Source organism: Hesperophylax consimilis, chromosome 17, assembly GCF_061612785.1.
Source record: "Hesperophylax consimilis isolate HC1 chromosome 17, BYU_Hcon_1.0, whole genome shotgun sequence".
Classification (NCBI taxonomy): domain Eukaryota; kingdom Metazoa; phylum Arthropoda; class Insecta; order Trichoptera; family Limnephilidae; genus Hesperophylax; species Hesperophylax consimilis.
In genome coordinates this window covers 15485151-15513062 of record NC_142852.1, presented here as the reverse complement: position 1 = coordinate 15513062, position 27912 = coordinate 15485151, and the positions used below count along the sequence as shown (strand labels likewise).

The window sequence follows — 27912 nt, the reverse complement described above, 5'->3', positions numbered from 1 at the left end:
CAAAATATATTCAAATTTCAAAAATCTGTCAAACAGGTCAAACATGTCAAGCTTTAAAGTTGAACGTTGAACCATATTTCAACTTCTTTACGATTTACACATCAATAACTTAAAGATAGTGCTTTATTATCATAATTTATTATTAAAACAGTGTTTAAATTAGTTATAAACTATGTTTGTGCAAGATATAACAAAAAACAAAGACTTAACCGCCATTTTGAAAAAATCATTCATAATATTATTATAGTTTGCATCGTGTTGGAATTGAAAAATACAGTGTTTATATCCAATTGATTGTTGAGTTATTAGTTAAAGTTTGTAGTGAAATGGCTGACGGCTTCAGAAACTTGGCGAAAGCCGCTCAGATTTTCGACGAGATCCTCAAAACAGTTTTTGTTGGAATGGTCCCATGTTCCGACGTTGGTGAACTCGAATGCGGATTGGAAAAGTGGGAAAAAGTTGTCAATTCGAAGATTGACGAAGTTAAATTGTTCAATTCGAAGGCTATCCTCGTTAATGCCAGCTTACAGAAAGGTATTATTAATGCGGTAACGGTTTTCTAGAGGTTAAAAATACAATTATATATGTTGAATGAGTTGCATTACTCCGCTGCACGCTGCGCAATTGTTTTAAAATAACACTTGTTTTCAGCTTTGTTACTACGAGATGCTACTATTATTTATGTCAAGCGAGATGGTAAAAAATGCCTTATGATGTCAGAAAGTAGGAGAGTATTTGCTGTTTTTGTGCAAAAGCACTTCCAGGGCGCTGTACAAATATATAATACATTTCTACAACGATCTATGTTATTACTAACTACAGGGTTTTCCAATAAGAGGTGTTATTTTGATATTCAAAGAAACTTTTCCCGTAAAAGATCAATGGTTTCATTGCTTGTGTGGCACGTAGCGCCGTCTTGTTTAAAGTAAACGCTGTCCAGATCAATACCATCCAATTCCGGCCATAAAAAAATCATTAATCATCTCTCGATAGTGCAATCCATTCACGGTAACTGTTGCTCCAGCCTCTTTTTCGAAAAAGTCCAATGACTCCAAGGTCCAATGACTCCGCCGGACCATAAACCGGACCAAACAGTCACTTGTTGAAGATATAGAGGCTTTTCAACAATAACTCTTGGGTTTACCGAGCCCCAGATGTGACAATTTTGCTTGTTGACGAAGCCACCGAGGTGGAAATGGGCCTCATCACTCAAGATGATTTACATTTGATTCACTCAAGTGAATTTTAATAATTTCAATGCGTTGTTGAAGCATGTATCGTTCCATTTCTATTAATGGCGTAGTTTCTACTTGTCAAATGTCAAAAAATGACAGCTTCAAAAGTAACATCTACTGAAATAGCGGGCTATTCAAAATAACACCTCTTATTGGAAAACCCTGTATATAAGGAGATAATATAAAGTACCATCCTTACCTGGTAGGTGGCTTCGTAATAATATCCAAATAAATTAGCTATTTCTCAACGAATCCGAAAACTAAAAACTGTTTTTAAAAGGTGATGAACTTCGCTTTCAAATTTTATTGTTAGAAATATATATAAATCAAACAAAAAAGATTTAAAAATGCCTCACCTTTCGTTTTTTCTGTTCAAACAGTGAACTAAAATTGCTGATATTATAAACACTTTTGCCAACTCACTTTTTTGTTTCTTATAAAAATAATTGACAAAAAATTGTTGTGTTGATGTTGCAGGAAGCCTCCCCAACATGGATGTGGACAGTAACATGGCGCAGGAGAGCCTGGGCAGGTCGCTGGATTGCCGGCTGCGCTGGGGCAGGGCTCTGCAGGCGCAGGCCATCTCCGACTCGGTGCGGTACATCTCACAGGAGAACCCTGAGAGTGCTGTGTGAGTTACTACTTCTTCTTTAGTCGCATGACCCCCAGTCCGATAACCCTGATGAACCAACTTAAGGATAAGGAATTGTCTTTAACCTTGAAATTATTAATGACTTCTTCGTTAACTGCAATTCTGCTTCTCTAGCATGACAGTGAAAAGTTGTTAATTTTAATGTAAAAAAATCAGGCATTTTCCTGATAAGACAGATTCCGGTTTCAATTCTCAATTGCAACCGTTTTATTTTCTGTGTCTTGTTCTGTTTCATATTTCGTTTTAGTATTAAGTTTTTCAATGATTACAATTCCTTATCTTTAACTCCGCAGGCTAATTTGTCCGCTTTTGCGAACGGCTCATATGGTCGCTTGGAAATCGTTGTCTCAATTACTGTCATGGTGAGAAATAGGAACTAAACAGTATTAGAAAGAGAAAAAAAAACACTTTATATTCAAATCCAAAAGCTAACCACAGAAGAAATCAAATACAGTGGTGCCTCACACAACGAACGCCTCGCACAGCGAATGCTGCACACAACGAACTTCCTTTTCGTTCATTTCACGATTCATACAACGAACTTCGCTTCACACAACGAAGTCGCCCGATCTTCTACGATCACTGCCGATTAATTGCATCCTCCCGCGCAGGCAGTCGTTAGACTCGTTAGTCACTGCGTAGTACGCTTAACTTACGCACGTATCGCAGCAATCGTTCTTCATTACGAATTAAATCGCACACGTATCACGGCAGTCGTCCTTTTAAGATAAACTCAACATTTTTTTTATATGATGGGTTCTAAAAAAAGCAGGAAGGTGATTTCTCTTGAAATGAAACAGGAAATAATTAGAAGGAGTGAATGTGGGGTAAAACAGTGTGACCTCGTCAAAGAGTTTGGCCTCAACAAGACCACCATTTTCACCATTTTGACAAACAAGGATGCAATAAAATCAGCCAAAGTAGCCAAAGGAGTATCAAAACTATTTAATGAAAAACATAGATCTTCAATCCACGAGGAAATGGAGAGGCTATTAGCGATTTGGATTAAGGACAGGCAGGTGAAAGGTGACGTAACAACCCAAGATATTATCTGTTACAAGGCCAAGATAATTTATGAAGATCTAAAGAAAAACATCCCTGGAAGTAGCAGCAATCAAGATAATAAAGAAGTTTTCAAAGCCAGCAGGGGGTGGTTTTTTAGATTTAAGAAAAGGTATGGAATCCACAGCGTTAATATGCATGGTGAGGCTGGCAGTGCTGATAAAAAAGAAGCAGAAAAGTTCTCTATTAATTTTCAAAAATTTATTATGGATGAAGGATACTGCCCACAACAAGTGTTCAATGCCTATGAAACGGGTCTTTTCTGGAAAAGAATGCCTTTTTTCTTTCTCTCTTCTTTCTTTTTTTTATGTCATCTTACCATATTTTATGCTACAGAACGAATTATTTTTTTTAATATGTATTGTTATGGGAAAACGCGTTTCACATAACGAACTTTTCGCATAACGAACTTGCTCCTGGAACGAATTAAGTTCGTTGTGTGAGGCACCACTGTATTCTGAACACAATTCGAGAAATAATTATGAAACTTTGTGAATTAACAATCGACAATCGATTATTTTTATATGAAGCTACAAAAAGTTAGGTGACAGTAATGTTTATAGTACATTTTTCTGTCAGTAATTTTAGTTTGCTTAAAACGTAAGGAGAGTAATTTTTTAAACTTTTTTATGTTTGCATTCAAATCGTTAATTTTAATTTTTTTATGTTTATTTCTATCATCACATTTCAAAAACTGTTATTAGTCAAATTCTATCAGAAATATTCCATTTATTTTGACCGGTTGGTGGCTGAGTTGACATCGCGTTTGGGTCCCACCATGTATTTTATTGCAAAGCTGATCCAACCGGCCTCTCGACCCATCGTCTTGCGCTGCAGTGGGAGTTATATATATCTATATTTCACTCCTGGACACACTGAAAATTTTAACTTCAAATTTAATTTTAAATTTTAACTTCCAAGAAATTCCTCTCCTTCCTTTCCTTAAAAAAGACTTTCCACACAGTATCCCAAAAGATGACATATACCCTCAGCAGCGGCGTAGCTACCGAGGGGCTACGCGGGGCAGTGCCCCGGGGCCCTCAAGCTCAGGGGGCCCTCGAATCTTTACCAGAAATCTCGATCGAACTGAACTTTTGGAAATATCTCCTATTTTTAAAATAAATATGACGGGTTGCAACTTGCAACCCCACTTTAATCATGACAACTCAGTTAAGAGAAATTCAAAAGTTATGCCTAGTGAATTCCCCTGTAGGTTGGCAGTGTTGGGATAGTGATATGTGCGTCATTCCCCAACTACACTTGTAGCGTATTAAAATATGGATAAAAAGAAGAAACCCAGTGGTGCATTTAAACGCAAACAACGCCACGAAAGAGATGCCAAGATAGTAAACAAAAATTGCCCAAAATTGACAAGTTTTTTAGTCAGCTTGCTGCAAGTACATCTGGCCAAAATATTTCTATTGATAGTGACTCAAATAATGTGGTAACTGCAGTGTTGGTTGAGAAGCCTACTGAAGAAGATTCGACAATTATTGCAGTTGGAGATACCTCCGCCGCCGATCATGTGAACGTGGATGATGTTTGCATAACACACATAAGAGCGGAGGGTTTGGAGGAACCACAGACCTCGAATCTTCTTAGACTTGGGAAACTTCACGAACAAAATATTAAGTGATTCTAAATATGGGCCAGTTAATCGTTTTTGGTTGTGTTATTCCAAAATACTAGACGCTGCCTATTGTCAACCCTGCTGGTTATTTGCTTCACAAAGGAATAATGTTTGGTGTACGGGAATTCGGGATTGGAAGCATTTATCGGAAAGAATTAAACAACGCAGTTGTTCGAGTGGCCATTCGGAAGCATGTGCTGTGTATGAATTTTGGAAAAAAAACGATACTAATACTATCGACAAGGAACTTGAAAATGAAATTAAAACAAAAATGCTAAATTTCGAGTTCGTGTTGCTTTGCGAATTCATGCAGTGTATTGAACGACACCAATTATGCATCCAAAACTTTACAAAAATGCGACATCAATTTGGGCGAGGCGAGTAAAGTTTTAGCTGAGACCAAAGCAAAGTTGCAAATTTATAGAAATGATTTCGAATTATTCAAGTGCAAAGCCAGTGAAACTGCATGGTATTGATACACATTTTCAAGAAAAAAGGCAAAGAAAAGTTAAAAAATATTTTGATGAATTAGCTGCTGATCACCGATTTCGAAACCGAGAAAAAATATTTAAAATTGAGTTTTTCAATAATGTACTAGACACAGTAATATCTCAATTAGATACACGTTTTATTGGTATTAGTGAAGTCTGTCATATATTCCGATTTTCTAACACCAACATTTTTATTACATGTTAAAAAGTGTGACGAATTCCAAAGAAAATATTCAGATATAATAGGCCCTAGTTTTTCACTTCAATTTATTAATATTTACCATCTAGTTTTACCTCAACTAACTCAAGCATGGACTGTTCACCAATTATGTAAGGAAATAATGAGCAAATATGGAGTGCTAGAATGCAACCTAACGGAAGTATTTACAGCAATGTTATTATTCTTTACAATTACTGTCACTTCTGCAGCAGCTGAAAGGTCATTTAGCAAATTAAAAATAATAATTTAAGAAATAAGATGGGCCAAACACATTTATCGCTAATAGCAATTGAAAACAAAACCGCATCAAGCCTGGATTTAAACTGTTGAAAAGTCATTGATACTTTTGCGAAAACTAAAGCTAGAAAAAAATTGTAAATGTAATTGTTATTTAGTCAGTTGGTAGGCCCGACCTTTATATAATAAACCCTTGAATCTTCTCTATTTCGTTTTATTAGCCAAACCTACACCAAGTTTTAATTGTAATTTATGTTGTTACTGTTTAATATTTTTATTACCTGCCCTGCAGTCTGCAGTGCACAAAAAAGAGCTTAAGTAGCTTAGCATTTTTAAAGTGTTTGTATATTTCATATTTTTATTTGATAAAACCTAATCAGTTTACATAGCAGTGGGGCCCCATTTTTTAATTTGCCCCAGGGCCCTTGGTTACCTAGCTACGCCACTGACCCTCAGAGAAATTATTATGGAACCTCCCCTCAGGGTCCTTAAATTCTCATGGTCCTACGCTGTATGGACTGCCAAGGACACGACGATCCAATAAATCGGTGCTTCTTCTTTTAGGATATGATACGATAAGTCCTTTAGGATACGCTGTCTTTTTTTATTTATTTTTTTAACTTTATTTATTTGGGAAAATCAACAGATATAAGAATAAACTAAATAATAAAGAATTAAATGATACAATTTGAGGTTTTACTCAATAAAGTTATTCCGAAAAATAAATATTCATTCTAGACTTGCAGAAAAGTCAATAGATGTCGCACATTAAAAATAATAAAAAAATAAGATAGGTTTATCTAAAAAGACGCTGTCTAGATTGCATTTAGTTTGGGTTGAATCTTGCGATCATACATAAAGATAGTTGCCAGTAAAAATGTGCGGTGAAAAAATGAAGACAATGTTGGTAGTTCTTATTCGAAGTATGATACAACTAAAAGTGACCGATTAGGATAGGGTCACATTAGCACAGTTGGTAGAGCATTGTCCCGGAAAGACAAGGGTCCTGGGCTCGAGTCCTAGATGTGACCGTATCCTTTTCTGATTTTTCTCTTTCAGATTTTCGTTTAGAAATCACTAATATTGTCTTCAATATTTAACCGTTTGGGTGCCAATCGTCGATTTTCGTCGATTCGTGTTTTAACGAAGATTGCCGATCGTCGATTTCCGTCGATTGCGTCAGTCGTGTTCTGATTCGCGCGTACGTCTGTACGTAAAATTCTCATTTTTTCAAAACGCCTGGACTTCGGGATCCTCCTCCGCGTGATTCTAAACCAATATTCTTTAATAAAACACCGAAAAAATCATCGAAATCCTTGAAAATTCAAAGAATTTATGGGGTATTAAAAAAATATATAGTTTCATAAAAAATAATGTTTTTTTGGTGGCGTTTTACAAGCAACTGTATGAATTTTTTTTGCACTCAAACGGTTAATTTCGAAATCAGACCTCTTTTCATTGAATGTAGAAATGGGACATCGTAAAAACACACTATCTTTTGATCAAAATAATTAATTATAAATACATACAGATTCGACAGTTGTATTTTACTGACTAAAAAAAAAGAAAAGTTGCATGTTAAAAATATATAACTTTCCAATATTCTGTAACACATAATCCTTTGTACTCCAAATGATTTTTTTATGGTATACCAGCTACGCCATAGAGTGTAATGTAAAAATATGAGGAAAAATTACAATATTTTAAGAAAATTGGAAAAAAATGTTTTTTGCAGTAAATAAAATGATAAACAGTCGAACTTGGTTTTAACAATCGCGGCAACAGCGAGTTTTTGGCTATAATGAGCAATTACAAAACTATATTTTAGTTCAGCTTTATCTTCATATAATTGTTGACTGTTATAACGAGATCGATTTACCGATATACCTAGCAAATAATTTTATGTACAAGATAAGCGAGGGTCTCTTTAAAATGATCTCTTTACTACCGATGAAGTAGTAACAGGCAAACATGTTACTTGATCTCCAAGATGCGATGAGGTAACATTACCTTCTCAAATATATACTTACAATTACACTGGTCGACATTTATTTTTTTAAGTGCAGTCCCTTAAGCATAGCTAATTTTTTTATATGTATTTAGTATCCATAAACACGAAATGAATAAAAAAAAAAATTTATAGGTCAAGTTTTTTTATTATTTAACAAAGTTTTTTTACATTATTCTTCCATAGTATGATGAGTACTTACTTAACAAAATTTCAAAACTAATTCAATTTAATTTTTTTTTGCTCCTGATTTGCGCTTGTGAGTATCTTGAGAGTCTCTCTGCAGGGTCCAGCAATAGTCTGCTACCATAGATGGACTCCACTTTCCTTGGTATCACTTTTCTGTGAAATCGTTCGCCGTGCTCCCCACTGACATCTCCCATATTTTCGGGGAAAAAATTCAAATGAGAGTGAAGGAAGTGTATTTTTAGTGACGTGTTACATCCCATTTTTTATAGGCCATGAACATTTCAGACACAATGCTGATATGGTCTTCACTTTTATGAGTTCCAAGAAAGTTCTCGACAACATTCTTGAAGGCTGACCAAGCGGCTAGCTCGACTGGTCTCAACACTGTTATAAAATTCGGATCAGTCAGGACCTCCCTTATTTGTGGTCCCACGAATATTCCTTTTTTAATTTTTGCCTCGCTGAACTTAGGAAACTTTTGCTTTAAGTAAATCATGCCATTTCCATCCTTAGACAAGCCTTTTACAAAAATTTTCATCAAACCCAATTTAACGTGTAAGGGTGTAAGTAAGATATCTTTAGATTTTACTAAGGGAGCATGTTGAACATTCTTCGTGCCAGGTTTAAGGTGCTTTCTAGTAGGTCAGTCCTTCTTGGCATAATGGTTTTTCCTGTCTCTGCTGTCCCACTCGCACAGAAAACAACAATACTTTGTGTATCCCGCTTGCAGTCCTAGTAGGAACCCTATTACTTTTAGATCACCACATATTTTCCATTCGTATTTTACATATTTATTTTTTGTTAACAGCAGCTTCATGTTGTCATAGTTCTCTTTCATGTTTGCAGCATGACCAAGTGGAATGGACGGTCAAAAAATCAAAAAATCAATGATAACTCACGAATAAATATGAATTAATACACATTTTAGTAAAACTTACAACCCATAAAAACCTGACGTGATAGAAAAAAACTAATCACATATCTGAAATCAGCGTGAAATTTCCTGTCAGATTTGGCTACTTTCGTTAAAGGGACAAAAAATGTGTTGACTAGTGTTATTGTTAAATAGCGTAAAAAGAACAATACAAATTTGATTTTAGTTAGGTACCTAGTTAAAACAAACACTATTTGAAGAGGACAGTTTTTCATAGTAGGTATCTTATTTTAATTATGTTTCTACTCGTGTAAATACTAACAAATAATTTATTTTTATTTGTTTTTAAACGTGTTATTCCACGAGTCGTCTTATTCTGCAAAACGATTCTCAAGTCGGGTGGACGATTTCTTCACAGATCATTGCCTTCCTGAAGGGTTGGCGCGGATGTGAAGCGGGGGAGGGAAGGGGCAACCCTTGCCCAGTTGAAGGTTTTTTCAATCCTACCCTTTTACGTTAGGATCAGCCGTTTTTCGGTTTCACGCCCCATTATAGGATTGTCATTACAGTCAACACAATTTCTGAATACATGAATCGGTCGCCGGGTCTAGTAGGTGGAAATTATTCAAGAATTATTTTCAAAGTAAATATTTAGTAACAAACAAAGGGGCGGAAAATTTCCTAGCCCGTTAGGGACGGATTCATTATTTCCCTTCTTACATCTTCTTTCGTATTACAACTTGTAGCAGTGCTTACTTCTGGGCGGCGCAGTTCCTACCCGATTAGAATAAACATTGGTCAATTTTCTCCGGTTGGCACTACTGTTTAGAGCTAGCGGTCCGGAGCGCACTTCGTCGGGTTGAGTTGCTGGCTGGACTCAGGGGACTACGGTGTGTTTGTGCGACACTGGAACAATGAGGGACTACTTTGCAAGTCACGAAAGGTCTTTTTCACTTTTAACTTTTTAATCATGTAACTTATCATTCTAATAGGGATTACTTATTTAACTTCTTGCGTAGTTATTTTATACCACGCTGGCGCCCGCTCAGACATTCCTTACAAGATTGTTAATGTTTTAAATTAATAATGTTACCTGCTCTTAGTCATATTTTTATCAAGATGGCGTTAAACTTACGTACATTCTTGACACGCCCGGAGATAAGAGGTTTATTAGAGTCTCATGTTCATTTTTATTGATCAAGTATTTTAATAATTGTTATTTAATAAATTAGCGTCTGTTGATATTTAAAACATTCTATTATTTAACTTCCTTATCACATCTCATCACTACCTACATACAATGTGTTCAGTGCGTGTGCGTAGATGACTAGATTATTGTATTTGGTAATTACCAATTAATGTCACAATCGTTAGATCCATCATTAATTTATACAATTAATCTTTTCATCACCCATCCATTGGCAATAATGTTACAAACTCATCGTCAATTTTGTTTTAAAAACTAATAATTATGTTTATGAAGGTACCTAGTTACGAGTACCTACAAATTATTACCTATAAATTACAAATGAGTACCTATAAATATAAATTTAAGATAAGGATGCACAACTTTTGCAGCAGAGGGGCCGCTTTGCCTATTTTTCAAACAGTATGCAACCTACAAGCGAATTTTTTTTTGTTTTTTTTTAAGGGGGAGGGAGTTTACAGCGAAATTCAAGAGTTAGGATTACTGTGTTGAATTTCGTGTTATACAAACTGGTTCTTCAAATTTGGTTTGGTTAGGAAATGCAACATAAATTAACCAAAACTCTATAAAAAAATGTTCTCAGCCAGGGTTTTAAAGAATTACCCCAAACATTTAGATATTTCTCTATAGCCAAGTAGGCCGTACGAAATTTACATGCTGTCTACAAGAATGGGGCCGCGGGTTGTGCATCACTGCTTTATGACAAATATATTTTTATAGCCGAAAACCAAAACAATCCCTCTGTTGGTACCTAGCATTGTATTACCTACACCTTTTCTTTTGATCTCCTTTATGAATATTATTGTTGTTCACCTACCCAATTCCTACCTTTCCTATGCCGACTTAGGACGGGTTGTTTCGGAGAATCTGAACAATTCATCAAATTTCAACGTTCATTTTCAAGTTCTGTGAAAGATTTTTTCAAGTTCTGTTTTTATTTCAGTTTTTTCAAGCAACTAGCCTACAATGATATAAAAACAGAACTTGAATAAGTCTTTCACAGAGCCCGTAAATGAACGTTGAAATTTGATGAATTGTTCAAATTCTCCGAAACAACCCATCCTTAGTGTAACTTCAGTTCAGTTGAAAAAGTCGTCCTGTCAACAACGTTCGATTACGGATCCCCCTTTTTCGACTGTGTCGAAACTTGACAGCCATTGTGAGCTCGCGCATTTTGGTGAAATTTAGTGTGTTGTGTATGAACCAGCGCAAAGGATAGAAAACGAGGAAGAATAAAAAGGGTAAGTCGACATATCCAAAGTTTCCATTCCTATTGTATTCCGCGGTGCGATGGTAATTTTCCGTCCCCGACACCTGCATTTAAGACAAGTGCGATTTTACAAGCTGTAGGTAGTAGGTTCAGTACGCACAAGCTAGTGATAAAAAGTTACACAATTTAGTGATATTTTTCTTGGAAGTCTTGAACCAGGGGACGATAGTTATAATGCGTTGATTGTTTTGAAGAGGAAATTGAGAAGCATGAAAGCAAATTCTTTAAAAAAATCATTGATTTTATTATTATTATTATGTAATGAGCAGGCAGCATTCTGCTGATGCGCTCATATCTGATTTCACAACAAGTTTGACAGTAATTGAGTTATTATTATTATTATGTAATGAGCAGGCAGCATTCTGCTGATGCGCTCATATCTGATTTCACAACAAGTTTGACAGTAATTGAGTTATTATTATTATGTAATGAGCAGGCAGCATTCTGCTGATGCGCTCATATCTGATTTCACAACAAGTTTGACAGTAATTGAGTTATTATTATTATGTAATGAGCAGGCAGCATTCTGCTGATGCGCTCATATCTGATTTCACAACAAGTTTGACAGTAATTGAGTTATTATTATTATTATGTAATGAGCAGGCAGCATTCTGCTGATGCGCTCATATCTGATTTCACAACAAGTTTGACAGTAATTGAGTTATTATTATGTAATGAGCAGGCAGCATTCTGCTAATGCGCTCATATCTGATTTCACAACAAGTTTGACAGTAATTGAGTTATTATTATGTAATGAGCAGGCAGCATTCTGCTAATGCGCTCATATCTGATTTCACAACAAGTTTGACAGAAATTGAGTTATTATTATTATGTAATGAGCAGGCAGCATTCTGCTGATGCGCTCATATCTGATTTCACAACAAGTTTGACAGTAATTGAGTTATTATTATTATTATGTAATGAGCAGGCAGCATTCTGCTAATGCGCTCATATCTGATTTCACAACAAGTTTGACAGTAATTGAGTTATTATTATGTAATGAGCAGGCAGCATTCTGCTAATGCGCTCATATCTGATTTCACAACAAGTTTGACAGTAATTGAGTTATTATTATGTAATGAGCAGGCAGCATTTTGCTAATGCGCTCATATCTGATTTCACAACAAGTTTGACAGTAATTGAGTTGTTTTAAGTTTGAACTAAGTCCTTTCTTCTCTCCAAATGTGAATCCAATAGAGCTTTGAATTGATTTATATTTGTTGCATCGATGACATGTTGTGGGAGTTTGTTCCAAGCATCCACTACTCTATTTGCGAGGAAGTGTTTTCTAGGATGTTTGAGTAATATAATTGTATTTTTCAAATTTATTTTGTTAATAGGTAATACCTACATTTACATTTGCGAATATATTGATAGTAGAGGCATTTAGGTAGGTACATATGACTTAAAAAAAACTGATTTGGATATTAGCATGGAGAGAAGCAAACGCTGCTGCCATCGATCCAATATCTAAAGCTCAGAAACTTACAATAAAGATTATCCTCAAACTACCAATCACAAGCAGCTCGGATGAAATCTTTAGGAACATCTGTGTTATGGACATTAGGCAACTTTACGCCAAAAACATACTAACATACCTCTTCAAACACGAAACTACTTTTGACAATGTCCAAACTGTTCATGATACTAGAACCAAAGGACATAATCTCTTACAAATCCCTTTTGCTAAAACAACTTTTGGCCAGAGAAATTTTAGATATTTTGCAACAAGGCTATATAATGCTCTCCCACTAGCCATTAGACTGAACGAATTTTTTTAGAAATATAAAACAGACATCAAGTATTGGATCATCAGCCAAGACAGATCCAAGATTAAAATTTTTATAAAAATCCCCTCATAAGTATGTACTAGATGCTGATTAACCAATTTATCATTTATTATTATTATTTATTATTTTTTATCATTTTCACATTGTCATTTAATGTAATGAAATATTATATGTATCAAATAATATGTAAACATTAATTTATGTATTCAATACGTCTGTCTCGACACAGGTTTATCCTAGTGAGACAGACATCGAAAAAAAACTTTATATTGTTAGTAAAAAATTTAAAAAAATTAACGATTAACGGCTAGCTATAAAGAACAAATTTAGTTGGTTCCCTCGTGCTCGTCATAACCAAGTTTGACTGTAGTTATGTTAAGAAATATATATTTATTATCATATAAGATTGTTAATAAAAGAAAAATTTGCATATTCTAATCTTTATAATTTTTTAACTTGTGGTATTTTAGAAAGCAATCTCCCAAATGAATATGTGGCTTCTTAAGACACGTGTCACAGTACTGGTTTCTCGTCTGCCACCTTTTACTGCCCTTTTCGAGCAGACTACACAAGTCCCGCTTGAGACCTTTTCTTAAAATATGGAGTTTTCCATTGAGTTTGGTCTCTGATGGAGTGAGAATATTTATTGCAAAGTAAAAAATATTTAAATGTATGAAAAACAGAGCAAAAAGCACAACCAATCGTAAGTGGGTACTGTATATAATCATGTGTATACTTGTTCTTCTTCTTTCGTATGGTGGGGGGGTCAGAGGGGGACATCTAGGTCTGCGAGCCATTCTAGCGCCTCAGGCGTCGCCATGTGAACCTCATCATTCCCGCCGGGGAATGAATGGAGCGGGCATTCGTTGACCACATGTTCGGTGATCTGCACCGCACCACATTCACACATCGCCGAGTCTTTAAGGCCCCATCTGTGCATCATGTGGGCACAGCACCTTAACCTATTGATGGCAATGAGAACCCAGGCTGTCTCTCGGTGGGGTCCTGTATGAGATGGGCATTTCCCACATTGGCCGTTTGCCACTCAAGTTTCCACCTATCTTCTGGGGTGAGAGGTAATCGGCATGCCGGGTGGGAGACGACATCTTTGTGCAAAGTGTATACTCACTGTATACCTGTAAAAGGACCCTTTTATTTTTTAAACAACAAAATGTATACATATATGTACATTATTTATTTATTTTTTTATTTATTAACGCCCTATCAGGCTTTTACATAGTAAGTTGACAGTATATGTATATAAGTGTAACATGTACATGGATAAAAATAGCTAAATATAATTTAATCATAAGGTAATTAGAAAATAATATGGTAAAGTAAATCAAAGTATGAAGACAATACCTTTTTTTAAAACTAATAAATAATGCAAGTTAATAACTAGCAAATAGGTCTAAAATTAGTAGCCTTTTGAGACTCACAAAGTTATTAACACCAAATATATCGATAAGTTCACAGTATTTGTTTGCAAGGTGATGAATTCTTGGAATTGGTGAATACATAGAGTAGTTAGTAGTATTGAGGTTATTGTTACATTAACAAGTGTCTATGCTTTGAGTTTGTCTGGCAGGTACATTCATATAAATTAATTCCAATAATTCAGGGCTGTCAATTAGAGATTTGATAAATTTGAATAAAAATAATATATCAGTTAGAACTCTTCTATCCGATAGTTTGAGAAGTCTGGTTTCGGTACGTAAGTTATTATAATTTATAAATTCAATGGAAATATTCATTTTAAAATTGATGTACTGAAGAAATTTATTTTGTACTTTTTCTAAGGCTTGAGAATGGACATTTACATTTGACATTATGTCGCCGCTGCGGCGCCATCGGGTTGTTAGAATGTTTCTTATGTCGCCGTGGTGGTGACAAAATGTCAAAAACGTACCTGGCCGTCCATGGATTCCTATCTATGTCCCCTATGTTCACCCCTTCCTCTCCTCAAAATGACCCTTCACATAGCATCCCCAAAGATGATATAGGCCCTAAAGGAAAATATTTTCCTCAACACCTGCTGTGTGGAGTTTACATAAAATATTTAAAAAATGCATTGCCGACGACTTTTCCAAAGAAATAAGTCAATTCCCTCTCCTTCCAGTATGGTGAAGGAACTCCACTCCAAGCTGCTGGGCCAACAGAAGTACCTGGACAAGCTGGAGCAGTTGGAGCGAGAGGAAGTAAGGGAGCTACAGACGGTGGCGGAGGAGTGGCGCCAGACCGCGCTGGACTTTGCCCAAATTCGGGAGACGCATCTGGCCAAGGATAACAAACGCACCGAGAAAGTTGACGAGTAAGATTTATTTTTATAATTTTTTAATGGCTACATACGCGTACGCGCGCTGAAAACTGAGTAATTTTGAAAAATTATTTTCAAGGTTATATGGTGAAAAAAAAAATTCTTTTCATATTAACACACTTCGGCCGGGAAAGGTAGTTCTACCCGTTCGGTCGATTAATGCTTAATGGTGGGAAGGGTAGTTCTAACTTTTGCGCTGGCCTCATTTCAATGGCAGAAAAGGTGGAATCATTCAATGTTTTTACATGAATATTATTTACCAATCTCTTTGTAAAGGTTCCAGCTATGTGTACATAATTATCGAATCGTAATTTTAAATTTTTTATTTATTTAACGCCCAGAGGGCTTTTACATGGTTGGTAGTATAATTTTAATTTGACAAATACTTTGAAACATAAAAAATAAGAATAAAATTACATTTGATAAAAGCTATGCAACAAGTCATACAAACACAAGAAACAAAAACAGAAAACTACAGCTATTTGTAGGTTTACACAATGTGTTTAGGAGTATTGTTGAAATAAATGTTTTAAATGATCCACAAAACTTGCCAAGTTGGTATTGAATATGTCAACATCACCCAAGTAATGATTTCCCATGGTGTGAAGTCGTTGTATCGGAGAGTGGGCAATGTAGTTACGCTTATGTGTGCTGCTGTAGAATATTGTATTTTGTCGTGTTGTTACTGTGGGTGTATGTATGTTTATAAGTTGCAGGAGTTCACAACAGTCGAATTTAGAGTTAAGTATTTTGAATAAGAACGTTAAATCGTTTATTTTACGTCTATCTTCTAATGTATGTATTTTTAGAGTATTTAATAAGAAATTGTATTTTAAGTCTTCGACAGGGATATTTAATTTAAAATTTATTAAACGTAGAAATGTATTCGCTCAATGTTGTTAATGTGAATTTTGTAAGATGGAGACCAAACTACTGAGTTATATTCAATTAGACTTCTTACTAGAGATACGTATAATAGTTTAATGGCATAATTTATTTTCGTGCCTTTCGTTTACATTGGTATTTCAACTAAAGGAGAGTATATTATTTGTTAGTGAAATAATTCAATTCCTGGAATGAGCGTTTTTATGACCTGAAACCCGATTCGAATCTCTTTCTCCGTTTAGCACCCACTCAACTCCTATGTGCAAGCAAGCGAGAGATGTCAGGCGTATTTAAAGAAAGCAGGTATGAGCAAATACCGATGGCGAACAGTAATAAACATATTACAAGGTTAATTGAATTGCATTTCAAATAATATTCGATTTTCGTTTAGTACTTTTATAGCTTGGTAATGCTGAGTTACTGTGTAGATTTTTTTATTAAAACATTTTAATTATTTTCGAAGATGTAGTGATTTAAAACATATTAAAAAAATTCACACGGGACCTTTATTTTCGCCTTTTCGCTTTACTCTCGAGTCAGCATAGAGCCAGCGCAAAAAATACCCGGCCGAAATGTGCTCACATTGTTTTTACAGGTAAATTGTAAATTGTTTATAAGGAACCTTTTTATATACATCATCCGAGTTTATTGTGGTATTTTAAGTAGGTACATAGTTATCTATGTCCTAATACAATCCTTATATACATATAATTATAGTAACACATTTAACATGAATCAATCACATATTTTCTTAATTTAATTTTAAATGTTTTTAAGTTTTCTTCTGATTTTATTTCTTCTGGTAGCTCTCCAAATATCTTCAACGCTCCGTACATCAATGACTTTTGACTCTGTGTTTTTTTCTTGAAGGGGAGTCTCAATTCATTTCTTTTCCTCGTCTCATGTGTGTGTTTATTTATTTATTTATTTTTACATTTATTACATACAAGATATACAAATATAAAAGGAAGCTTTGACTGTCCAACTAGGAAGTTTCCCGTTTTAGGACAGTCAAGTTTGTTCTGTAGTTTATCAATTTTTCTTAGGAATTCACTAGACGTATGGCCATTGATTATCTTGTAGATTAAAAATATGGTATTAAAGTAAATAATTTGTTTAAATGACAAGATATTTAACTCCTTCAACATGTTCCTAATTTTTGTGTATCGATTTTTCTTCAATATGGTTCTCATTGCTCTATTTTGTAGAATTGTCTTTTGTTTCATTAAACCGTCGTTGGATAAGAATAGGATGCTACTACAGTAATTTATGTGTGGTACAATAATTGCGTTGTACACATTTTTACTGGAAACTGTGTTAAGGAATCTTCTTATTCTTCCCAACTGAGATTTTTTTGGCAATCTTTTTAATAATTTGTTTTGTATTTTGAGCAAAAGTTAAAAGTGTGAGTGTTCAAATAAGAAATCTTGTATTATAAATGGGTGAATAGTCTGTCGTTTTTCAATCCTTTTCGTTATAACTACAGTTTATGATTAATCTAATGGGGATCAAATTTATTATAATCATACGTCTTCTTCGGCGAGATTGCAAGGACGCTTTGTTGGCAGCTGCTCGTCGCAACCGGACCTTGACTTCAGCAGATATCGGCCTTCCAGGAGTAGCAAGCCGTATATTCCTCAATGACCACCTAACGCCTTCTAACAAGTTACTTATGAAGAAAGCCAGGGAACTTAAAACTGAAAAATATAAAAATACCTGTGGACAAAAAACTATTATATATTTATGAGAAAAAATAACAATTCTCCTGTTATTCGAATTTCCTCTTAGGCAGATATTACACTATTTCATCATAATCTTTTTTTTTTAAATTTATTTTCGCATTTAGTATTTTTAAGTAGCATACACAATTTAAAACTATTCATTGATCTTATAACATCCAGTAAACAAATTACTTTAAATCAAGTTATGGCACATCATACGTCTCGTAAGAGGTTAAATTTACATTGCACACTTTTTGTCTACATAAATCGAACTCGCATTATTACTTTACTGTACCATTATTTTTATTATTATTATGAAAATGGAATTTTTTTGATTTATTATTTATTTATAAGTTACATACTAGGCCAAATAATGAAACATGTATATTGGATATATGCACAATTATATTGACAAATAAAATGTACGGCGAGGAAAAGCTGCAATACCGGCGTGAATACATTATGGCCCAGTTAACAAAGCAATCCACATTAGTTTCTAAATAGGCAGTGCCTGTTCTAAGAAATATCAAAATAATACGTAATAATGTTGCGTAATATCAAAAATTGTAAATTTAAAAATATATATATTATTATTATTAATCCATTGATGAATTCTGAATAAAAAATGAATTCTGATGAAACCTGTGATGAAATCAGTGATGAAACATGCGATGAAATAATCACTGATGAAACTGGCGATGTTGTGTTAATAATGATTGGATTATTTGTATAGCGCCGTTTTGGTGAGAAAATCACCTCAAGGGCGCTTAACAACTAAATTTATGCATTGGTCACATAGACTTATAACTAATTACTTTTGACAACATCACTGTTGAAACTGGCGATGTTGTGTTGAATCTAATGATTGAACACGCGATGAAATCACTGTTGAAACTAGCGATGTTGTGTTGAATCTAGTGATTATGCACGCGATGAAATCACTGTTGAAACTGGCGATGTTGTGTTGAATCTAGTGATGAAGCACGCGATGAAATCACTGTTGAAACTGGCGATGTTGTGTTAAATCTAGTGATGAAGCACGCGATGAAATCACTGTTGAAACTGGCGATGTTGTGTTGAATCTAGTGATGAAGCACGCAATGAAATCATTTTTTAATTTTTTTTATTTTATTTCAGTAATTTGTACATTTAAGTTTACAAATTACTAATTAATTTGTTACATATAAATATACTATATTTTTTCTTGCTTTATGTGGCTCCTACACAACATCTTGAACTTTCCAATTGGGGCAGACTTTAGGTTTTCCGGCAGCACTTTATAGTATTTCATCCCTTTATTTAGTATACTATTCTGCGTATTTGCCCTGTCCTTTTTTGGTAGCCTGATTTCATTGCACATCCTTGTTTTATGTTTGTGTATATCCTTATTGTATACAATTTTATTTGAAAAATATTTAGGTAGGAGGTTGTTTACTATTTTTTGTACAAATATCATTGTGTTCAAGGTCAACATCTGTTTCACCGTTAGCCAATTTAGTTCGTTTAACATTTTATTTACTTTTGAATATCTATTTCGTGTGAGTATTGTTCTCATTGCCCTATTTTGGAGAATTTTAAATTTATTTTGTTCTCGGTCGTTACACAGGAAAAGGATAGTTGAGCAGTAGTTAAAATGTGGAGCAATAATGGAGTTATAAATGGTGATTGCAGTTTTCCTTTTTCCAGAATTCTTCCCAAAAATGATATCTTTTTTCCAATTTTCTTTTGGGTATATTCAGTATGTTTGTTAAAGTTGAGTTTGGAATCTATTATAACTCTTAAGTATTTTATATCGGTAACATTTTCAATAATTTCACCATCAATTTTGATTTTGCTTTCACTGGATGTCTTCTTATAACCAATTACCATACATTTTGTTTTTTTTTGTATTTAATTTAAGCTTATTTATTTTTAGCCATCTGGTTACATTATCTAGTTCATTATTTAAAATATGTATTAGTTCTTCATAGTTTTCTCCAATTATATATATCAGTGTATCATCGGCAAATAGTCGTACTTTGCATTTTGAAAATATTTTCACCATGTCATTAATATAGAGTATGAACAATAGAGGTCCAAGGACTGATCCCTGTGGTACTCCTAATTTATTTTCCATTGGTTTTGAAAATTGATTATTAATTTTTGTTACCTGTATTCGGTCTTTCAAATACTCTTTTATTAATTTGGTGGCTACAGTTGAGAAACCAATTTCTTTAAGCTTTCTTATCAATATTTCTCGATCTATAGTTTTGAATGCCCTTTGAAAATCCAAGAATATTGCTAAGATAAATTTATTACTATTCATTCCTTCTTTCCATTCTTCAACGATTACATTTAACGCTGTTTCACGAGAATTATTAAATTTGAATCCCGATTGTTCTCGGTATAAAATATCGTGTTCATCTAAGTATTGCAATATTTGTTCTTTTATTATCACTTCAAGTATCTGTTCATATTTCGGTAAGGTGTTTATTGGTCGAAATTCTTCACATTTTCTGGTATTTTTAACCTTTGGGACCGGTATAATGGTAGATAGTTTCCATGACTGTGGAAATTTTCCCTCTTCAATTGTCTGATTAATAATATTTAATAGAGTAGATCCAATTACTGGAAAAGCATCTTTTATTAAACTAATAGTTGATCCATCTGAACTATGTTTGATTTAATTTTGTTTAAAATGTTAAATAAATATTCTGCAGTTATTTTTCTGAAGACCAAATAATTCTTTGTTTGAGTTGTTATTATCATTTGTGGTGTTGACAACAATGTTAGGTATTAATTTGTTAATTTGAGTGATGCTTTCTATAAAATATTTATTAAAGCTATTAGCCATGTTTTCTTCTTTTATATCTTTTGGGAAGTTTACTATTTTTATGTCGTCTTTGTTATCGCAATGTACTAATTCTTTTATGCTTTTCCAAATTTTTTTGGGATCCCCTTCTTCCGAGTTTATTTTATTTTTTATGTACTCACTATGCGTTCTTTTTATGTATATTTTCCAATCCATAGTACTATTAGTAAGGCGTGCTCTCTTGTAAAATGTATCTCCATCGTGCTGCATTGTGCGTAGTTCTTTTGCGAACCATTTATTATTGTTTCCTTTACATATCTTTTGTTCTGGAATTACTTCATCAATGGATTTTTTAATGTTTAATATCATCTGGTCAGCTTTTTTGTTATATTCCATTTGATTTATTTCATTCCAATCAATAGTCTATAAGGTCTGAATGAAGAGTTCTTTATTGTATCTTTTGTAATTTTTAAATGTTATTACTTGTGTTTCTTTACTGGAGTTGTAGTTTTCTCTGTCATTTATTAGAATTTGAATCGGTAATTTTGGGTTTATCTAATACATTAACACGTAGGTTAAATTTATTAGAGATTACCAGATCAATCAATGTTTTAGAGGTATTAGTAATTTGTGTGAAATCTTTAACTAATTGTTTCATACCTGCAGCTTGAATAATATATTCAGTTTTTTGTGTATATGTCTGTATTTGCTTTAACATTTATATTGAAATCTCCAATTATAATGTTCATATTTTCATCTTGCAAATTTTCCATGCTCCATCTTTGAAAATATGTTAAGAAGTCGCATTTCAACAATGTTTTTCATGTTGGTGATTTGATATCTCTTCATATGGAACGTTATTACTTAACAGAATCATCACTCCTCCTGTATGTCTGCTATGCGAGTTACAACGGATGGTATTATAATGATCAAATGTAATTTCACTATCTTGGATATCTTCAGTCACATGTGTTTCACTCATCATAAGCATAAAAGGTTTCTTCTCTTCTAAACGTATTTGATCTCTTCGTAATGTGCTATGATGCTTTGTATGTTCAAGTATATAATTTTATCTTTCTCGTAACTTTTGTTTATAAAAAAGAAATTCTGAAATTGAAATGAAATTGAAGAAATTGTGCATCAAAAATTAAAAAAAAAAAAACTTGCCAGACTATTTATTACTACTACAAGGGCAAGGGTTCGAGTCCTAGATGTGACCGTATCCTTTTCTGATTTTTCTGTTTCAGATTTTCGTTTAGAAATCGCCAATATTGTCTTCAATAATTGAATATTACACTGTTTGGTTAAATAAATTAAGTTAAATCTGCTGTAATTAACATAAATCACTCATTTTAATCGTTGCTACGCCAGGGGTTAGTTTAAAAATGAACATTCAGATACTGATCCAGTCCCACAATGGACTGCGCTGCAGACCTTTGCCTTGCTTTAGCGAATTTTACTTTTCTGCGCACGGTTTGGTTATTTCAGTGTGCGCTTTTCGGTGGTCAATGTATGACTGATGTCGTAGTTTATTCAGAGCAATCTCGAACCCAAAAATATGGTCAAAATATACACAGATTTCATCTTAGGGCAAGTCTATGAATTTCTGTCTGTGTGTGCGGCGTTGTAATAATTTGTTTGGGTGAAATGCAGATCACGCCAAACTCTGGGAATTGAATAAAAATGCATTTTCTAGATGAGAAAAGTGTGTAGAAACTCATTAAAAAAAGAATTAAGGCGCGGAAGAATAAATTGAGGGAGATACAGCCGATCAAAGTTTAATAAAATTGCACTTCGCGATCTGAGAGTAATATTCGGTTTATGGGAGTATAACCGAAATTGAACTTGATTTAGACTAATTTAGGGCTGGGGAATCCGAATCTGAAAGAATTAGGTGGGGGTCGGCACTATTAACTGAGTTATAGGGTTTTGAAACTTCGTACGCGATACATAGGAACCATGTTTTATTTATCAATTATGACTTAAGAAAATCAAATTAGCAACTATTTACTTTTGAAATTTCAGTAGTGCCAACCAAAAAAAGAAAAGTGTTGCCATATAATAATAATATTTTTTTACAAAATAGGTTAGGTGTTTAGTTTGGGTTAGAGTAGGCAGAAGAACATGGGAAAAAAGGTATTAGAATTAAATCACAAACCAGTCTATACAAACCTAGCGTAGCCCACAAACTACTTGAAAACTGGGATATAACTCTAAAGGGGACGCGAGCAGGCGTTATTAAAGGGGCAATTTTGTGTAACAGGAAATAACATGGAAAAAAGGTATTAGTATTAAATCACAAACCGTCTATACAAACCTAGCGTAGCCCACAAACTACTTGAAAACTGGGATAAAACTCTAAAGGGGACGCGAGTGGGCGTTATTAAAGGGTCATTTTTTTGTTATAGAAAATCACAGTTAGGTTAGGTTATATATATACATAAATTAAGTATTTACAAGATTTTAAATAATAAACTACCAATCTGGCAAATGATATTTAATTTTCAGAATTTTCCATGCATTGATATTATTATATGGCAACACTTTTTATTTTTTGGATGGCACTACTGAAATTTCAAAAGTATTAAAAGTTTTTAATTTGATTTTCGTGACAAAATATGGCGGCGGACTGTCCGAATATGGTGATAATATCAGATCGCGAAGTGCAATTTATAAAATTTTGATCGGCTGTATCTCCCTCAATTTATTCTTCCGCGCCTTAATTATTTTTTTAATGAATTTCTACACACTTTTTTCATCTAGAAAGTGCATTTTTATTCAATTCCCAGAGTTTGGCGTGATCTGCATTCCTCCCATTTGTTTAATCATTTTGTAATTTGTCGTCTACTTCCAGGGAGCTGGAGCCATTGCTGAACAAGATGGAGGTGATGCGTCTGATAACTTCGCGTCTCGCCGTGTCTAGCCAGAGCTACGACTGGGCGCGGGATCCCTCCAACCTCGTCCCCCTATTGCCCGCCATACGCAACGAGACTTACACACCCGAGACCTTTCTCTGAGACCTTGAATTACTGACGCATTCAATATTTGCACTCTCAGCCGTGGATGCCTAGAATTTGCACCTTAAGGCGATGCCATACATAGTAATGTAAAATCATGTGTTTTTGGTTTTAAAATTTGGTGGCCTAGAAATGTTTCAGATGCTTTAATTAAATACTGCGAGTAGAATACATCTTGGCCTTTGAAACAATCGAGTATTTTTTAGATAAGTCTTTTTATAAGCCCAGAAAAAAATAATGTATAAGGCCTATGAAAACTGCTTTAAAGTTCAAAATCTCCTACTTACGAACCCATTTTCGGTTACGATTTTGTTGTATAATGTGGCAAATTAAGTTATTTATAAAATGATCGAAAAAAAATTAAATATTTATGCCTGAACATCCACAAAATAAAATAAAAGTCACTTTTTGGCCATGTTTTTTTCTTTCATAAATCAAAACAGGCGGATGGTGTTAAGCGGGAATTTAAACCTTATCGCCATCTACGTAAGGGTTTTTATAGATAGCGGCTCAATTTAAAATATTACACGACGTAGTGCATCGTCTTAAAGTAATGGAGAATTATTGAAGGTTTCATAACAAAATAGAAGGATGAAGAAAAGTGAAGGAAAAAAAGCTTTCCTAACCTAACTTATTCAATTATGTTATGTTATGTCGTTCTGTCTTATTGTTATCATGATTAATTTTTAGATTGTTATGTTGTATTGCGATTCCTCCATCTTTAGTCGACGTTTTGGACAGCATTACAGTGTCCATCGTCAGGGCAGATTTGCAAAGTGTGTGTTATGTATGCAGATGCGATATCGTGTTGCGCTCTCCAATCCTCTAAAGGCTGGTATTTACACTGGGCTTTTGATTCGCTGGTTTGGATTTGTTCCTGTGTGTCCTGGGAAGACCCAAAACGCATCGAGCATGCCTAATTATTCAGGCTTTTTAAATCCGCAAAAATCACTTTAATAATAACGGGTTCACCAATGGCACGATAACCCAAAATAAATTATGATTTTTTTACGTTCTGTTTTGTTGTTAATGTGATTAATTTTTGGGCTATTATGCCTTGTTGCGCTTGCTCCTTCTTTAGCCAACGTTTCGAACAGCATTACAGTGTCAATTATCAGAGCAGATGTGTAGATTGTATGTAAAAGTCATACCGTGTTGCGCATATTGATCCACTTATCGCCATATTTCAGTAAAACAATTGATTAATTTTATGTGGTTTTCGGCGTTTAGTTTTGGTGTAGCTGTAAAGTACCGGATACCGGAGCTTCTAGTATTAACAGTAAATATAAGATATATGAATGTACGTACCTTAAAAATAAAAATTGTTGTTTTAAAAGTTTCGTCCAGCGGACGACGAGATAGTCATAGGGCACGTCCTAGTATGCGTGTGGCCGCAATCGCGTCACGCGCTGCACTGTTTACTCAAATAAGGACGGTAATGAAAGATTCAAGGTCGGGGAGCGGGGGGAAGTAGGTGATTTCGAATTTCGCCGAGTATAGCGTCGTCGCCTCGACGAGCAATTAGTTATCTAGGGTAAAATAATACTTAAAAATAATGTTAATTTTGAAGGTATGTTTTTTTTTTAAATTTAAGAATAAAATGCCAACAAATTATCCAATTATTATTATTATTATGATAACCATCTTTTAGACCACTTAAAAAAATTTACTTCATAGGAAATATATTTATATGCTAACTGTTTAGAATTAATAAAATGTTATATTTATGGTAAAATGTGTATGATTTGTCACACTATGTGTAACAAACCCCTTTGAGATTTTAAAATTCAGACCTGTTTTTTCAAACTAACTTCTTCACTACTTAACCTCTCAGACAAAGACTTTTATTTACTATGTGTTCCTTTGAGAACTGTCAAAATGTGATAATTTTTGTGTTATTTACGAGTTTTGCTAAAAGCTTCATAACTCACGTTTTGGGAAACGTAGCCTCATTCTAAAAAATGTTTTGGAAAGATTATGAAATCCACTATCGCATTGTGTTGTTACATGTAAATATTTGCGTTTCTAAATATACATTTTATGAAAACGTCAAAAATATGTAAAAATCGCTTACCATTATTTCAAAGCCTTGAAAAATGTACTTTTTTCTGAGTATCATAAAGAAATAACACTTTATATATTGAAGAAATATAATTAAAAACTATTAGTCACCTCCAAAGATATTAGAAGAACGAGATATGCTATGTTGGCCGCCGGACCGTAGCCGGAGTACTACCTAATTAGGGTACTTTGAACGGTATCGGGACGTGTACGCACAGAAATCTGTTCTATGTATTAGTGCGGATACCTTAGCGCAAGCGAAGGTGTGCAGTAGTATTGGTGAACAAAACCGGCGGCACTCGGCAAAACAATTCCACTCAGTACGAACTGCGCATAGCACATCTCGTTCTTCTAATATCTTTGGTCACCTCAAAATATTAACCGTCCAAACTAAAATATTTTTAATAAATTATTTAGAAACGCAATAAATTATGAACGAACAAGATGACACATTCAATCGGCTTAGATAATGCACCTCTACATTCCATAGATATTCTTGAATATAGACGCGTAGCGTTATTCATTATCGATACTCTGTTTTTTAAATCATGGCAATCCGTATACTAGTGATGGAAATAAATCAATTTTTGTAAAATCTCGCGCGTTTACGTGAAAAGACGTTCTAATGTCTTGACCGCTATTATCATATTTACGTCTTTTGACGTTCTAATGTTCTGAGTGGTTAAAAAAAACACAAAATTTTTTCAAATATTTCTGCAAGGTGTTATCAATCATCAAATCTGTTTTTCTGCTGCCAGTTTTAATTCAGGTCTGAAAGGGTTAAGTGTTATGCTGCGTATATCATATCATTGGTGACCGGGTATCTCATCAAAATGACAGTTCAACACACCTACAAAAAGTGATATAAAAGTCATGAAAAGTGATAAAACAAAAACTGGGTTAAATAGGTTACATAGGTAACTATTTAACCTAGTTTTTGTTTCATCACTTTTAACCTTTCCCTTACTGTGCTAAAAAAATCCACGCGTTCCGGTGCTGTGTAGTCAATACACATCTCAAAATAAGCGATTTAATTTCGGAAAAATATGAATATTCATAGCTAATTGCTTATGTTTATTATATTTTATATCAAAAGTGATAATAATTGTAATTTAATTGCTGAAAACATGAAAAAACCATTGGCAGATGCTAAACAAACGTGCGAGGAGTCCACATCTAACGACGGTCTGCGACCGACTGGCTGGCGGCTAGCACACACACAGCTATGCTGTCGTAGGTATTGATGGTCTAAATCAAAATACAACTGCAAACGTGTGGATTTCTCACGTTCTCGCATAGCGAACTAAAGCGGGACATCAATAGCGTGTCATTTCTTCGCACACTCTTCGCGTAGCAGTATCACACGGTTGATTGTATTGGTGTATTTGTTTACGATTTTTAACAAAAATCTCTGATTTTTAATTGAATTTGAAAACTATGTAAAATTTTATTTTTTAATTCAGTGTATAAATGTATAACGGAGGAATACCTAAAATCTGAACCCAGAATTTATTATATTTATAGAGTTATTAAAGTTATTAGAAGCAATGTGTAGTAAATACACACAAACAGATAAGGAAAGGTTAATTGTCATTTTGTTGAAATATCATGGAACCTTATTACAATTTTAAATTTGTTGGTTGTCTTGTAAAAATAATACCTTCATAATTTTTTTAAAAATATAACATGGCATTTATGCATAATTTGTTGTTCAAATTCTAAATATAAATTTATACAAAAAAAAATACCAAGGTTCGAAGTGCATCTGAGGTAATATTTGAGATTTTCACGGCCAAAAGTATTATAGTGGTTAATTTTTGGGGTATTATGCCTGTCCATCATGAGGTCAGAGAGGCGTGAGATAATCAATTATTTCTTTCAGCGGACATCTCTTGATAACTTTCAAAACATTTAATTTTTCTAATTAGATTCTTTTAAAAAAGGTTTGCCATGTTTACGGTAGATGGCAGTGATTATAAGTATTATTTATTTTCAACGTAGTTTATATAAAAGTCAAGAGATGGCAGTGATTACAACGAAAACATATAATATACGGAAGAAAAGGTGAAAAAAATTGATTCAGGCCATTATTTTTTACGCTGTGTCCAAGCGAAAATAAACGTCCCGCGCAAATTTGTTTTAAATCGCTATATCTTAATAAAAAAAATCACAGTCCACTTGAAAAACAACCATTGTTACACACACGACAAGCATGTTAAATTAAAACCTGACATGTTTATGTCACCATCTCTTTA

At 34.0% G+C, this 27912-nt stretch overlaps 1 protein-coding gene and 1 long non-coding RNA gene across 2 annotated transcripts in view; one reads left to right on the top strand and one right to left on the bottom strand.

The window, feature by feature from the left end:
* The window catches only part of LOC149416084 (uncharacterized), a 63380-nt gene extending 36602 nt beyond the window's left edge, over nt 1-26778 (bottom strand). The window contains exons 1-2 of the long non-coding RNA XR_016303636.1: nt 26026-26778; nt 24905-25768 (exon numbers count right to left, since the gene is read on the bottom strand). This is a non-coding gene — a long non-coding RNA (uncharacterized LOC149416084). The remainder of the gene's footprint in view (nt 1-24904; nt 25769-26025) is intronic.
* LOC149416085 (uncharacterized) lies at nt 117-23930 on the top strand. The gene is made up of 4 exons (XM_089642052.1): nt 117-534; nt 1713-1866; nt 14985-15176; nt 23434-23930. The coding sequence occupies exons 1-4, from the start codon at nt 327-329 to the stop codon at nt 23594-23596; spliced, it is 717 nt and encodes a 238-aa protein (XP_089498178.1). The 5' UTR covers nt 117-326; the 3' UTR covers nt 23597-23930.
* Nucleotides 26779-27912: the final 1134 nt, after the last annotated feature.

Coding starts and splice junctions, on each gene's coding strand:
- LOC149416085 (XM_089642052.1), top strand. CDS start 327: ATGGCTGACGGCTTCAGAAACTTGGCGAAAGCCGCTCAGATTTTCGAC. Junction 1,867..14,984: donor GAGAACCCTGAGAGTGCTGT/GTGAGTTACTAC, acceptor CTCTCCTTCCAG/TATGGTGAAGGAACTCCACT. Junction 15,177..23,433: donor CGCACCGAGAAAGTTGACGA/GTAAGATTTATT, acceptor GTCTACTTCCAG/GGAGCTGGAGCCATTGCTGA.